Source organism: Onychostoma macrolepis, chromosome 15 (genome assembly GCF_012432095.1).
Source record: "Onychostoma macrolepis isolate SWU-2019 chromosome 15, ASM1243209v1, whole genome shotgun sequence".
NCBI lineage: Eukaryota > Metazoa > Chordata > Actinopteri > Cypriniformes > Cyprinidae > Onychostoma > Onychostoma macrolepis.
The window spans coordinates 17986610-18003613 of record NC_081169.1 but is presented as its reverse complement, the minus strand read 5'-3'; the positions used below and the strand labels follow the sequence as shown (position 1 = coordinate 18003613).

The 17004-nt window shown below is 37.2% G+C and overlaps 1 protein-coding gene across 5 annotated transcripts in view; it reads right to left on the bottom strand.

Moving 5' to 3' along the window:
• The window catches only part of bcas3 (BCAS3 microtubule associated cell migration factor), a 241720-nt gene that overhangs the window by 136805 nt on the left and 87911 nt on the right, over nucleotides 1-17004 (bottom strand). For 3 of the 5 annotated variants that reach the window (XM_058745648.1, XM_058745645.1, XM_058745644.1), the window contains exons 20-22: nucleotides 15980-16080; nucleotides 10850-11046; nucleotides 7955-8052 (exon numbers count right to left, since the gene is read on the bottom strand). In XM_058745648.1, coding sequence (XP_058601631.1) covers nucleotides 7955-8052; nucleotides 10850-11046; nucleotides 15980-16080 — 396 coding nt within the window. The remainder of the gene's footprint in view (nucleotides 1-7954; nucleotides 8053-10849; nucleotides 11047-15979; nucleotides 16081-17004) is intronic. The other 2 variants (XM_058745647.1, XM_058745646.1) reach the window with 1 other exon arrangement.

Below are 17004 nucleotides of genomic sequence, written 5' to 3'. Positions count from 1 at the left end.
ATACTTTTATAGTGAAAACAACCTTTATAGTGTACAGATTTTCAAGATTTTCTAAAGATTACTTAAGTGTTTCTAAATTAGTGTTTATAAAGATTAATTTAAAACAAGCATTATATGACCACAAAGGTTACCTACATTTAACATCCCTAATCTGCTGATAAATATCCAATAGTGGCTGATACTGATAAATAATAGCGATTTAAAAAGAGAAAGAAAACTCTTATAGTGCTGTTCACTTAGTTCACTTAATTTTACTTAAGAAATATTTCCTTTTATATTTAATAAAGTATATAAGTGATATCATGTCACAATAGCTGCCCATCACGACATTTAGGCAAGTGGCCTTGGTAACTTATGTGCAGTAAGCTGGAAATTGCTATCATAGCATAGTTAGGCTTTCGCTGCATTTTTTTCATTTTGGTAGTTTAATTTTCTTATTGAGAGCATTTAAAGTAGTGTTTACCTAACTTTTAACATAAAGCCCAATGCGAACGATTGTCATAGTAACTACTATCTTTTGAAATAACTGACGAACAGCAAAATATGTGACATTTCATTTGTTTATGTGGTCAACTGTCCCATATTGTCGTGACACCTTACTATAATTAGAAACTACATGTAAATGAGAAATTGTGTCTATTGCCACTGTAGTTGTACTCGACATTAAAGCTCGTCTGGGCCATTTTTTTTTAAGTGAAAGACATCTTTACATGCCCGACTGGACAAGTTAGCCTGATTAAAATTTGAGTGAAAAAAATAACTAAGGAAGCATCGAAACGCGAGACTGATTCTGATTATATTACATTCAACATCAAAACAAATAAGCTTAACGGCACACATAAACTCACGGAAGATAGATGAGGTAAATGTTCAAACTGTTGAGTTTATTTATAAGCAGCATAACAAGTGAGCTGTTTTGCAAATACATAGTTCAATAAACAATTAGTTAACATTAAGTTACTTACTTTTTAGACAAAATATTGACTGTTGTTCTATTTCACCAACGAAAATAGTTCCAAACAAAGATCAAAGCAAAACTATTGTGCGCATCCTCAAAGCAAAACTCAGCGGTGTTTTTACTGAATGATTCAGCATTTTGAATGGATTGGTACAATGAATGACTCAATTGACTCACTCATTAAGTTATTTGCTGCAACCTGTGTCAGCCGCACTACACGGATACGCTGTTTTCGTTCAAATCAAAGCGTAAACAAACGTAGAAGGCCGTTTGGCCGTGTGACCCAGCTGACACAGAACAGCGCACGCAGTTTGCGTCCAGCGGATATTCTCCAAAACGGTGCTGCGCTGATGCAGAGGAGACGAATTGTTGAATAACCAGTAAAAGCCTTGCAATGTCTTTCTGCCAGTTTGAATAAATACTTATTTGCAACATCATTGACTTGGTTTTTATTCATTTGTAAATGTATTAAGATAGTGCTCATGATAATGCATTTATATCAGTATTTTACAGTTTACTGTTAAAATTATTCTTTACAGCATTTTCATTGTTAAATTATTACAACATCATTTTGGATTTAGGGGTATTTACAGGATTTTATTGGCAACTTTAGTTGCCAAGTAAATACTGTACTTTAGTGAAATTACAAAATATTGCTGTAAAATAAACTACAAGTTAAATTCAATGTTACTGTAAAATATACTACAAATTACTGTATTTCACATACAGCAATTAACTGTAATTTGCTTTGCAGTATTATACTGTAATCCATTTTACAGCAATTAACATCATTTTTACAGGATTTTATTGGCAACTTTTTTGCCAGTAAAATCCTGTAAATTCTACAGCACATTTTTTACAGTGTAGATTTAGATAAATCGAGATATATTTTATCTAGAAAAATAAATGGTCCACTAGTCATTTGTGACCAAATCCTTTGAAGCTACAGGCAGTCACATACTGTAAGACTAAGATACTGAGGTCAAGGTGAGAAGGGTCTACAACTCGCCCACTGCTGTTTGCCATCATGGCTGCAAGGATCTTAATGGCACATGGAGTGCCAACGCCTGCACATGTCCTTCCTGTCACCTCATCACACTCCAACATCCAACCCCACTCAACCAGATGTGCTCAATTATGCCCCAAAGCACTCTCACAAGCCCACCTACGACAACCTAGCTCCTCCCATGACCGTGGACTGAGTGTTCAAGCAAACACAAAGCATCCAAAACCCCGATCCTAAATTACATCTTCACAACAAAATGGTTAATAACTGTATGGATGATGAGGAAGGAGGGAGTTCATATGTTGATAGTGCGAGTGAGGCTTGCAGTGCTGCAGAGGTAAAAGCTTTGAGCGAGTACACAGCAGATGCCTGACACATTGCTGTCCATTCAGTTGCTTTAAAGAGCAGCTGCTCTCGCCCCTAGCACTACAAACACACACACACTCTCTCTCTCTCTCTCACACACACACACACACACACACACACACAACACTGCCCTCGGTTCACACATACTGTATAGAGGTGCTCTGAGTGTTCTTTATCATGTTGCTATGAGGTTGCTATGTTCTGGTTGGCTGTTAACTGACCCATCATATTAACACACTGCTGCTAAACAACTCTATTATACACAGACACATAAAAACCTAGAATACAAAAAAATAGCAAAGTGTATTTTCAGACTGCCCTCTTCTCCGGTTTTATTTTACTGTCCACTAAAATAATCCACCATGTGCTCAAATCATTTTGTTCTCTCCTCACAGCCAAAAAAGGACTTCAGGAAGACAAGAATGCTGCACAGACACCAAAAAGTGCTGAATGATTTACCTTCACCTCAAGGAAAAAGAGTTAAAAAGAGAGTGATAGAGACTTTCTCCTTCCTTCTTGGCTGCATGGTTAGTAGGAAAGTGAAATAGATGGCCATAGTAATAACTGGATATAATGTCACACTCTAAGGCTTTTGTTTTTAACAAATAATACAGCACAAATTCCAAATAGTAAACTCAAAACAATATTTTTACATTTTTGTCGATTATTATTTGTACAATTATACAAATAATTATTTTTTTGATATTGCTAGAGCATGATATTTTATCTAGTTATAAAATATCTATCTATCTAGTTTATCTAGTCATATTTGCAGTGAAACCCGACTGTTATTTTACGGTATATTCCATTTAAAAAAATAAAAATAAAATTTAAAAAATAAATAATTTTCTTACATAATTGTATTTTTTTTACTCTGATGCTGTGGCAGTATCATATATAATACAGTCAAGCCAACAAAGTACTTGAAACAAAACATAAAAAATGCTATTTAAACAGGAAAAAAAAGGAAAAGCAGAAAGAGAAAGAAGAGGAGAAACGAGGGAAAGAGATGACAGTGTGAGATAAGGCCGTTGGGCTTCTGATTCTCAGACAGTAGGTTGATGATAAGAATGGCATCTTTCACAGTCAGATCAGCCAATCTGGCCAGGCGTCCGCGGCAGCTTCTGTATTGTGGCGGGGACTTCCAGGTCAGGAGCAGAAGAATGGAGTCAGTGAGTGTGGCAGAGAGGGGGCCTGGGGCAGGTGGCGAGTCGCTATTGAAAGAGACAGGCTAGGGCGGCAGGGAGAGCGCTGGGTCACGGGAACAGCTCCCCGATCTATAGGCGGCTCAAAAACACCTCTCATTGTTCGGGGAGATCATGTGGCACGGGCTCCTCCTCGAGCGCGTCAGGATCCTTCTGGCTTGAATGTGCGTAGTATCTCTGACAACAAGCCACCTTTATGCCCATCCAGGTAATTACAGACCACGGGTGAGGATCCATTACTGCTGGACGCAGGTAGAGTCCAGGTGCCCGGTCTCTGAGCGCTCAGCCATGCTGGGAGAGGAAACCAGGGGAGCGATCAGGCCTGTCCCACTGGCCTGAAGGCATAACCAGCACAGAGGAGCGCACTATACCACACTAAAACACAGAGATGGCTTTGTCTTGCCATTCACACACACACACACACACACTCTCTGCACCTGAGTTGAGGGCTGTGTGAGGGCGGTAGATAAAACACATGGCACACACTCTGCCGGTGATAAGTATCGGTGAGAGGAGTTTAACAGTCGCAATGTGATGATGGCAATCAGCACTGACCACCGCCATGACTGCAATAATGTAGGCAACAAATGTAGATTCAAGTATTTGGTACCAACTATACAATTGAAGAAAATGAAATAATAAATGAAAAAAAAAAAACGTTTTAATGATTAAACGTTTCCTCCCTTCAATTTTTGTGACTCACATGCCACAATCACACCCTGACACCACAAAAATGTGAACTCCAAATGCATTTAGTTACTGCTATGTTTGGTTAGTTGGCAACATGTGGGAAATATTTGAGTTGTGGACTGAAAAAAGAAAAAACCTTTGGGCATCTGAGAAAAAAAAAAAAAAAACTTAAAAAAAATCTTTAAAAAAAAATATATACACCGGTATATATATATATTTATTTTTTACAGCAGTTTGTGTGTGTAGTACTGTTTACTTTTACAAACACTCTTTTTCATAAACTTTATTAAACATTTTAATATTATATTATTATAAATGTATATATTACATTTTAATATATAATATTTAATATTATAAATAATTTTCTATTCTATTTTCTTCTGTGTTCTAAAAAGACTGGGGATCTAAGATAAAATCATTACTATGCTTATTAATTATTTATAAATCATTTAATTCTAAAAACTTGATTTAAACATTTTATTATCTTATTAAATTTTCTATTCTAATTTTCTTCTGTGTTTTATGAAAAAAGGCATCTGAGATAAAATCTTTTACAATTTTTTTTTTTATTGTGTATTTTTTTTAAATATATTAAAAAATATATTTAATATTAATACACTTGATTTAATTATTTTCTACTCTATTTTCCTCTGTGTTGGACATCTGAGATAAAAACCGTTTACTTAAACATCAATTTGTCTCTTTTTTGGTATTATTAATTCATTTTTTTATTTGATTTAAATGATTTCATTTTTTATTTTATTTTACTGTATTTTAATTTATTTTGTGTTCTGGATGAAAAATGTAATTAAATTTCAATTAAAACCATGTTGTTACATCGCAATTCCTAATAAAGTCACTGACCAACCAGTGAGTAGCTTCAGTTACTTGTACTCATATTTGGTACTTTAAATCCATACCCCACCATAACAACAATATAGACTCAAACAGATGAGCACAAACAAAAACACGCGTCATCAACCCCAACACAAAGCAAGACACACTTGCAGCTATCAGTCAAGCTTCTTCCAGGACGTGATAGCAAACTCACAACATGCCAGCATCTTTCGTGCACTGTCGCCCGCTCATCTCCCGATCTCCGACAGGCCCCTGCCACCCCGCCACACACATAACAACCGGGCCAGGAAGGAAAAGTGCTCTCGCCGAACAAATGACGGGGTGTTTCTGCTACTGAGTCATAACAAAATACAATCAAAAGAGACTTGTGTTCTTGCTCGCTTTTTGCATCAAATAGATAAAGCGCCTCCTGTCTTCTCTCGCACAATGCGCTGTGTAGTCTAGCAGGGCCAGGGTGACGCTCCGGGGACCAGATAGGAGTATCGATAATGCTGGCTGCATGTCCGATTGATTTTGGGAAGCTGAGACAGTGGCTGCGTGATTCTTTCTTTCTCCTGATACGCTGTGTCAAGCAGACGGGCGCTGCTTGTGATGGGTTTAGTGTCAGCACACACATCCGGCAGAAATGGCCACATGGAGCCAGCTCCCTTAGGGGTGGTATATAACACAAAGGACGCCGCATAAACACACAGAGCACAGTAACATTGATATATAATGGCCAGGAGGCTCTGATATCCTCGTGTGATCTTTCTGAAGCACTTACTCTACAGTGTAAAGACCACAGATCTGTTGTAAAACCTAGTGGGCTGCCTTGCTGTCTATATGTGGTCATATAAAGCTTTAAGCACACACAAATACACATAGCACATTCAAAAAATTTGGGCAAAATCATTTAATTATTACATTTACAATGTTTTTTATTCACACCTATCAGTATCTAATGAATTAAAACTTTTTATGCGAATCAACATTTGCCCACAGCTAAGACTGTCACAATGCATTCTGGGATTGACTTCTCCACAAAGGATAATGCTGACTTAGAATGTAGCCAGGAAAAATAAAATAAATGCATTAAAACTATTATATATTTTATATAGTTTAGGTATTGGAGAAAACACCAAAAACTAATTTCTTATTTTACATATATATAAATATATATATAAATGTATATATATATAATAATAAGAAAAAAGTATATACTGTATGCACATTGTATGTGCTGTGTTGCAAGATGTAAAAATTATAAATAAAAAAAGAAATGTTGACAATTTTGTTTATTTGAGACTAAAGTTCTAATAATAAAAATAGAATACAAATATTTTAATTAATACATTTTATTTTATTTTATTCTACAAATTTGTCAACAAATGAATTTCTGGAGAAAACACCCAAACACCCTTTAGTTAGTCAGTTATACATTTTATAATATATAATATAAATATATATAAAATACACATTTTGTTTTATTATAAATACAAAATAAAAATAAAATAAAAAAAAATAAATTAAAAAAGTAAATATTTTAATTCTTAATTATTTTATTTTATTCTACATTTTAGTCAACACACAGTAAGTTCTGAATGAAAAAAAATCTGATGCCTTGGGCATCTGAAATAACCATATGCATAAATGCTGGCCTTAAGGCAATTAAGTTGCCTTAAAAATGCCTACTTAGTGTCTACTTCGGCTCATTAGGTATTGGAACAGAACGCACATCAATGCAAGCAGACATAAAACTGGGCAAATGGGCAAGACAGACTAAACCGGACCTAAACAGAAAACAAGACAGAGACACTGTCCTACAGGACAACATCAGATCCTCCAGGACAGCCTGGACTAGAGAGAGACATCGCGGTAGAGGAGGTGCGTCTGCGCTCTGCGGGATAAACAGGGCTGTGCGGTCTTTTGAAGGCACAAAGACAAAGCGATGAGCACTGATAAGAGGAGGCGCCACACTGCTTGAAGCCCTGAGAGCTGAGCAATCACACAGACTGATAAGCATCGGCCCATAAAGAAGACTCCGGCAGCTCTTCTCCAGACGGGCCAGAGAAGAGAGAAAGAGAGGGAGGAGCTGTGTGATAAAGATGGTTACTTTCTTTCTTTTAGAGGTGAGGGTTTAAAGGAGGGGCGACGTGAGATGATGACGAGACGGTTTTCTTGACAGGAAGTCACTAGATGCAAAGGAACAGCAGGTACGTCTGAAGACACCGCAGAGAGTCAGTGCAATCCCAAAGATGAAAACTCCTGACAGTGCCATGCAGCTAATGTGTGTCTACAGGCCAAGCACTAAACATCACAACAGTCAACACGGCCTACCTTCTACTGACAAACCACATTTCAGAGCGTTGCAAATGCGGTGCTTTGATTTCAATGAAACATGAAAGACTGTGCCATACACATGTATGTGTGAGCATACACAGCAAAATATCACTTTGTGACTGAAAAAGAGCAAACAGTGCAGTGTACTTTGATTCCCTGAAATTGATTTTCTCTCTTGTTTTGTTTAGACTGTATAACTACATATATGCAGGCTCAAAATGGAGAGAAATCTTTTAAAAGTACAAGCTTTTGTTGATTGGATTATCTTAACATGACAACTGGAGGAATGGAAAAAAAGTGGAATCAAAATCCCTTTAAACAACATCCATCTAATCTAACGCAAAGGTCACAATAAGCCTATTTACCAAATTTGAGACTGCTGATAGTTTTTCAGCCGGGTTGTAACGGTTTAAAGTGTTGAAATGCTCAGCAAAGAAAGTTGAGTCAAGCTAAAGAGGATTCTTGCAGATTCATCATACTGATAACTGTTGTTTGTAATCCAAATGCTTTGGATCCTGTGGGAAAAACCATAAGAGCAGCCAGCGGTCTTACCTGAGCCGGTATCTATGACTGTCGACTGGCCTCTACGGTCGGCCACCAGGCGAGAGGAAACAGGCATGCTAACGGGTTCTGAACGCACCGGCTGGATCCTGCAACATGAGGACAAGAGATATCCAAAAATTGTGAGTTAAGGTCACTTCACACGGAGTACAAAATTTTCATACGGCTTTTTCGTGACTTTGGACGGTGATTGCAGGGAGGAGGGTGGGACGTTTGCTTTCAGTGCTATCAGGCTAAAGTTAGCATTTTCCGAGATCTCCTATTGCACCTTTAATTAACACAACATGAGGTTGTATATTTTTTGCGAAAATTTCGGACAAAAATGCTCATGTGCAATTACCATTAAAGTCATTCAGACTGTCAGCCCAAATACAATTTTTGTGCAAATCCGACTGAAATCCGATCATATTTAAATAGTCTTAATGGCAACGAACTACATGAAATTCGATTTGTGCAAATCAGTTTTGAGCTACATTCGCATGTGATTTGGAATACTATTCAAATCGCATTTCTGGAAATCCGTTTCAGTCTGACCGGTCCGATCGGATTTAACGTAGCTTTTTCACATCCTCACGTTACGTAAAACGTAAACACGTCAGACGTTTTTGCAGAAAACATGCTGAACATCTTTGCAGAAACAAGCTTGTATTGCAAACTGTATTGCTGTTACTAGAGGTCGACCGATTCATCGGTTTTGCCGATTAATCGGCACCGATAGTTGATTGCCGCAACTATCGGTTATCGGCAAAAATCCATGCCGATAGCTTTCCGGGTTGCAACCGTTGCTGGAGTGGCTGAGAAGGGTCCGTTGGCATTATACAGTACGAGAGCGGCCTCTAGAGGCGGAAATCACTGATAGCACGTGTTGTTTATTTTGACACGTGACACTGCGCGCTGCACAGAGCGGAAAACTCCAGACTCGCATTTAAATACAGCCGACAGAAAATCCGGCGGCGGAACAGAGTGCCATTCACATAGTTTTCTATTAAATTACATTATATTTGTCCCAAATTGTTGTGAATGTACATAATGACTTCACCCTAGGCTATAAATTATGTATTGTGCATTTTTCAGCAAAACGTTTGTCTTTCTGTGGCTCTAATAAAGTCTGTATGCTTCATATAGAGAGCTGTAATACAGATCGCGCATTCTCTTTGCTTGCTCTGTTTTTTTAAACACCGAACTTCAAACTCATTTATGCCACATTGTTCATTCTTGAAGCAAACTTATGTCCGTTTGGTGATTAAATAAATTGTTTTAGACCGCAACTTGATTTGAACGCAAAGCGCCTGTTGTGTGTGTGTGTGTGTGTGATACCTCTGAGTTCTCCTAGACGCAGTGCTGCGCTTTTGAGCGGTGACTTTTTTTTTTTTTTTTGGATTAGATAATTATCAAGTGTTAAAAATAGAAGCAAATAAAGTGTGTGTACACACACACAATATCCATATGTATGTAATTTTAATGCTATGGCCTTGTGTAGATATTTAAAGATGGCCATCTTTAAGCATGACTGTTGAAATTAAATGGTAACACTCAGCAATAAGAGTCCATTCGTAGCATTAATGAAAACTGTAGAAGTATTGTTCCTTGTTAGAGTGTGTTCATTTCAACATTCGCTATTAGCTACTAATAGGCTACATTTTTAAATTTTAAAGTTTCTTCTTTTAACGTTAGCAAACTATGAAATAACTTTAATGATCAATATAGTAAATAATATTAATATTTCTATTCATTTACAAAGTATGGTTCTGTACTGTTACTGCTTTTTTTTTTTTAAATAGTAAAGCACTAGCTTTCTTTCAGTATCCATTTTGAAAACTATTGGGTGATTAATTGGTATCGGCCAGTGTGGTCCAACCTAGCTATCGGTATCGGTAAAATCCACTATCGGTCGACCTCTAGCTGTTACTGTTGTTTTTAGCGCAGGCATAACAACGCAATGGCATTACCATATGAACCAATGCACATTCCGTAAAAAAAAAAAAAGAGCGCTTATGAACACACAAATCGGATATGAACAGTTGCGATACGCTGTGTGGACAGTCAGTTATTCAAGTCAGATTCCATCCACATATGCACAAAATCGGATTTGGGTTGACAGTCTGAACAAGGCTTTAGACTCCTACTCATTAGCATTTACATTCGCTTTTATCCAAAGCAACTTCCTGTACAAATGCGGACAATAGAAGCAATCAAAACCAACAAAAGAGCAATAATATTTAAGTGCTGTGAGAAGTCTCAGTTAGCCTAACACAGAACATGTAGCAAGGGTTTTTATTATAATAAATAAAAAGAAAACAAGTAGATAAAATATAAAAAGAATAGGGAATGCTAGTGTTAGTGGGTCTTTTTCAAATAAAAATAAAACAATTCAAAAGAATAGAAAAAGCATAGAGAATGCTAGAGTTAGAGGATCATATGAAGATTAATGAACATTACACTAGCATGAGTGACAACAGTTAGCAATGTGAAGTGTGAATTAAATCTGTGTCTGTAAATCTCTTAACTTTAATCCATTTAATGACATGGTATGCTGATTAATTAATACAGAATTGAAATATTAATTAAACATTTCTCAATATTTGCTGTAAAAACACCACCAAATTCTGAAATTAGAGAAAGATAAAATGATAGACAGAGACAACAGACAGAATGACAGATGATAGATAGATAGACAGATAAACAAATGATGAAACGAATGATTGATGGCGAGATAGCAGTGTCCATACAGTGCAAGTGCTGGCTACAGTTGGTCAATATGTGTATTTAGTGGATTTCTGTGGTTAGTAACATGAGTCTATGCTGTCACATTGTGAATTGGGTGTTGATGATGGAAGCTGGTAATGTGAGGAGCATTGTGTGTGAATGTGTGTTTAGTGTCGGCACCTGAGGCTGTGCAGGTCCAGGTCGTCTGTGTCGAAATCAAGGAGAGGCTGCTGGGTGTCGCTGGGCCCCTGTGACTGCAGTACAGAGGAGCTGGAGGAGATAACAGTGGTCTGACCTGACGGATGGATGGTCTTGAACTGAAACTGAGGGCCCATCCAGAGTCTCCTGTGAGGGCCAGTGTGGGTTACAATCTCCACCTGTAAAGTATAACACCAATAGAGATGAGCACTTAAACAGCTTTTGCAACAAATTTAACTTCAGAAAAGTTATATATTTTTGAGTGCACAATAGTCAGGAGTATCAAAGAGGACTTTATTCTATGCATCAGGATTTTGTATTTTTTATTTTATTTTTACTTTTACTTTTTTTCTTATTATTTTTCTCCACTCACACAACATCAACAGTTACAACAATCACAATTTGCAATGTGAAACATTTCTTATTAGAACAAATGAACTGGTAGATATATACAGGTGCTGGTCATATAATTAGAATATCATCAAAAAGTTGATTTATTTCACTAATTCCATTCAAAAAGTGAAACTTGTATATTATATTCATTCATTACACACAGACTGATATATTTCAAATGTTTATTTCTTTTAATTTTGATGATTAAGTCAAAAATCAGTATCTCAAAATATTAGAATATTACTTAAGACCAATACAAAGAAAGGATTTTTAGTAATCTTGGCCAAATGAAAAGTATGAGCATGTACAGCACTCAATACTTAGTTGGGGCTCCTTTTGCCTGAATTACTGCAGCAATGCGGCGTGGCATGGAGTCGATCAGTCTGTGGCACTGCTCAGGTGTTATGAGAGCCCAGGTTGCTCTGATAGTGGCCTTCAGCTCATCTGCATTGTTGGGTCTGGTGTCCCTCATCTTCCTCTTGACAATACCCCATAGATTCTCTATGGGGTTCAGGTCAGGCGAGTTTGCTGGCCAATCAAGCACAGTAACACTATGGTCATTGAACCAGCTTTTGGTACCTTTGGCAGTGTGGGCAGGTGCCAAGTCCTGCTGGAAAATGAAATCAGCATCTCCATAAAGCTTGTCAACAGAAGGAAGCATGAAGTGCTCTAAAATTTCCTGGTAGATGGCTGCGTTGACTGTGGACTTCAGAAAACACAGTGGACCAACACCAGCAGATGAAAAGGCAGCCCAAATCATCACTGACTCTGGAAACTTCACACTGGGCTTCAAGCAACATGGATTCTGTGCCTCTCACTCTTCCTTCAGACTCTGGGACCTTGATTTCCAAATGAAATGTAAAATTTACTTTCATCTGAAAAGAGGACTTTGGACCACTGAGCAACAGTCCAGTTCTTTTCTCCACAGCCCAGGTAAGATGCTTCTGACGTTGTCTCTGGTTCAGAAGTGGCTTGCAGCCCTTTTCCTGAAGACGCCTGAGCGTGGTGACTCTTGATGCACTGACTCCAGCTTCAGTCCACTCCTTGTGAAGCTCTCCCAAGTGTTTGAATCGGCTTTGCTTGACTGTATTCTCAAGCTTGCGGTCATCCCTGTTGCTTGTGCACCTTTTCCTACCCAAATTCTTCCTTCCAGTCAACTTTGCATTTAATATGCTTTGATACAGCACTCTGTAAACAGCCACACCTTTCAGTAATGACCTTCTGTGACTTACCCTCTTTGTGGAGGGTGTCAATGTTCATCTTCTGGATCATTGCCAAGTCAGCAGTCTTCCCCATTATTGTGGTTTCAAAGAACAAGAGATACCCAGAATTTATACTGTAGGGATGGTCATTTATTCAAACTCAAATGTAAATATTCTAATATTTTGAGATACTGATTTTTGACTTTCATGAGCTGTAAGCTCTAATCATCAAAATTAAAAGAAATAAACATTTGAAATATATCAGTCTGTGTGTAATGAATGAATATAATATACAAGTTTCACTTTTTGAATGGAATTAGTGAAATAAATCAACTTTTTGATGATATTCTAATTATATGACCAGCACCTGTATGAAAAAGTAAATACATAATAATAATAATAAATGTTCCTAAAGTATATATTCATATTATATGTATTTCACATTTTTAATTATTATTAAAATTATTAACTATTTTATATTATTACAGTGGGTCCATGTACAGGTACAGTATATATAGCATTTAAAGAAAATAATACAATTTTTTCTTAAAATATTACATTTTATCTGCATTCCTAAATTTCTCAAGACTTAAAATTATTAAGTGATACAAATTTTTATTTGTGATGTTCCGTTTTGTTGTCTCATCACTTAGCATGCATGAAACTTAACTGACAAACACTTTATAATAGCTGAAACACATAATTAATATCATACAAAATTTATAATAACATTCAATTAAAAAAACAAAACTTTATATAATACCATATATATGGAGTCTTAAACTGGGGATGTTGTGACACCAACTGTTCAAATATGCACAAAGAAACACACACACACACACACACACACACACCGTGTGGGCAAGTGTCTGTTTTTGACCAGCAGTATCAAATCCGGGGAAGGAAAGGGGGGTTAGACAGACGCCACTCTTCCTCCCCAGTGGACCGCATTAATATGGCACAGAAAGACACTAACATCATGAAGCAAGAGAGAGGGAGAAGTAGAGAAGATGACCATCCATCCAGCCTCTCTCCTCTTCATTTCTCCATCTTTTCTGAAAGAGCATGGCGTGGGGTCAACTCTTCTGTCCTCTTCCTGTCACATCTGTGTAAATGAGGCCAGCGGTATGTCCGTATTTTTTTCTCTGTAGTTAACACCAACGGTGTCGCACAGCCCTGAGAGAAACAGATGCAGCGCTGGCTTTTTTCTGCTTTCGTGGGGGCCATGGCCAGATGTTGCCCCCTCCGCACTCTTTCCGCACTTCGCCTTGAGCCCGCCATATTGCGGCCGCCTCACACTGACAGCACTTATTACACACAGCCTGCTGCCATAGCACTCACAGAGGACTGTGTTTTTTATGCTATGTTGCCATAACACATAACAGACAAGCAGACTAATTGCAATCACATATAAAGCAGATAAATAGAGCCATCAACAGGATTTAGGCTGTGTTTAGCCAATAGCTGTCGCTGCAAGTGTTAATGGTGTCATTAGGCAGGCGGGATGTGATGGGGGATGTTTGCTGTCGCTAATGCTCGTGCATTAACAACCTTAAGGTTTAAGAGCTTTGGCTGGGGCTGGTCAGGCCACACAAAAACTGCCACACACATGCTGGACATGCTTGCTCTGTGTAACCCAGAGTATTAGATCGTAAAACATACAAAAGTCTCAGACCACATTGTAAATCTGGGATTATGAACCTAATTTAAAATGGGAAATAACAATTTTGAGATTTTGAAAAATTTTAACTGAAATATTTCATGATGTGAAATAAATATTTAAGAAATATTTAATATTCTGACTACTTCTGCACTCAAGTGCTGCTGTTATTAAGCAGAATACTAGGAAATACTGAAATTTATATTATTTTATTCCAATTAAAACCTTTGATTAAAATGGTTATGCTGATAATACCATTTGTAATTTAAAATAAGCATATTAAATAGCAAACAAGAACCGTTATTACTGGTGTTCTTAGACTTTTGGATCCCACGGTACATGTTTGGATGGATGGATGGATAGATAGAGTTATTGTTATGTTAAAACTATTAAACTGTTTGTTAAAATAAAGATTAAATGAAATAAAATCGGGCTGCCAATCGATTAAAATATTTAATCACGATTAGTCGCATGATTGTCATGAGTTAACTCGTGATTAATCGCAACTTAATCACACATTTTTATTTGTTCTAAATGTACCTTAAATTAATACTTTAAGTTTTTAATACTCTGCTCAACATGGGCATGGACAAATATGGATGCTTTATGCAAATGTATGTTTGTTATTATTGAAACCATAGTCAACATAGAGCATGAAGACTAGACATGTTTCAAAGGTCATAGATGTTTTTCAAAGAACTTGTTCATGTCTATTAGACACATGAAAAAAGAAATACCAGGTTCCCATGACTTCTCTTTCTTTGCACTGAGCAATTTACTTACACAAACCTGTTTACATTTTTGCACGACAGGGCAGCTCACTTCTTCTGAACATGCAAAATGTACATTTATTATTTATTATTAGATTTGTTTGCCTCTCTGTGCCCACATACTGTATTTTGATGCAGCTAAATTCTCAATTAAACTGTTTTCATTGATATATTTTACTGTTTCTGTTGTCTGACAAAGGAATGAATTTGAAATAATGACTGAAACTACATAACCAGCTCTCCCTTCCAATATGTTAATCTGCACGAAAATCCTGACAATCGAGCCGTCGTCTGATGGAATCAAATACACATAAGATAATGACAATAGCTGTGCTGTGATTTGAGCTACAGTATACTTGCATGTAAAATTAGAGAAGCAACATAATATCTGTGTTTAACTGAAAGCGCTGCTCCTCTCCGCTGCTCGCTGAACAATGCAGACGCACAGAGAGAAAAATATGTGTGCACACGCTGGGACAGCAAGACCTCGTGCTCACATGGCAGTACCAACGAGTCTCAGAAAGTAAATAAGGTTTGGGCAAACCCTTAAGATTTGCCTCTAGGCGCTTTTTTGAAGGGGGGGAGTCTGCAAAGTCGCTAAGTTGGCAACACTGTGCATCTCCATTCTCCAACTACGGGCTAGGCCATGGGTCAAACAGAAAATGCGCACTGCATTAATCGTGCGTTAATAAAATTAGTGCCATTAAAATGAATTTGCGTTAACTTTGACAGCCCTAAATAAAATATAAATATTAGACATGAAAGTTGAAAAACAACTAATAAAATGACAATATCACATAACAAAATGAGTTTAAGATAAATGATTAATGAATAAGTAAAAATAAAAAAAGCTCATTCAAAATACTACAGTATTATATAAATAATACTAAAATAAGACAAAAAAATAAATTTAAAAAAGTGTTTTCTAATAAATCAGGCAATCATGCATAATATTTTGGATGACAAAAGGTGGGGGAAAAATGGATAAAAATGTGACCAGATCCATGATGGGTGAACACAGCTGACAATGGGGTAAGAAATAATTTATGACTTATAACAGCAATAATTCTGACGCATTAACACTCACCTGTGAGAGCCATTCTTCGTCCTCCTGGCCACTGTGATCAGATGCCAGACTGTCATAAGACTCATGCCGGGTAATGGGGCCAGGGCTGCCAGGAGGAGCTACTGGAAAGAGAGAGAAAAAAATAATTAGTTATGTACTAAAAATATATTTTAGATTAGTTATGTACTAAAAATAAAAAAATAAAAATTTATTTTGTCTGTCTGTCATATTTATTTATATAGAAATTAATTAACATTAAATAAAATATTTTTATAATATAATATACAACACAATATAATACAGTATAATACTATACAATACAATAAGTCACCTTGCTAACAATAAAGAGTAAACAGTAAATTATAAAATCTTCATGTTGTTCTATGATGACTCTGTAAGAAGTGCAGGGTATATCACTTTGCATAAAAGCATCAATAAAACATCCACTTAGTAATTAACATTTTTGGGCTGTGGAAAGCCAGCAAAAATGTCCACAGTATGTTTTGGTATGTGAGCAACAGCAGAACAGATAAAAGAGAGCAGAGCTGTCAGCAGCAAAGACAGCACGGGCAGTGACAGATGGAGCACTTGGAGGCTTCGTTAAGCAGGCGCCAAGTCTTCAGACTAATGTGCACAATCAGTGGTTTCCCTTCCCACCTCCAGGCAAACACATGCCTGTGTTACCAATGTACATAATACAGCAGTGAATAATAAAGATGTCAAGCCCTCATCTGGAGGACACAAGGAGCCCGTCGCTCTTGTTGCCTCTTCTTCTCTCTATCTGTCTCGCAGACATAAGTGCTCACACACCAGGTGTTCAGACACACTTGATGAGGTGTTCCTGCCAGGTTCATGGCGCAGTCACTACTGTGTGAGTAACAGATACACCGACACCTCCACTCGAAGGGAAATCTGCTCGCTATCCGTCCCACTCAATCACAGTAACACTAGCCGCTGCCAGAGCATGGCCTCTGCTATCCCAGCAAGCTGCATTATGCGGACATAAATCGTAGAGTGACTTACCGACCTCTGATGGGTCAGAACAG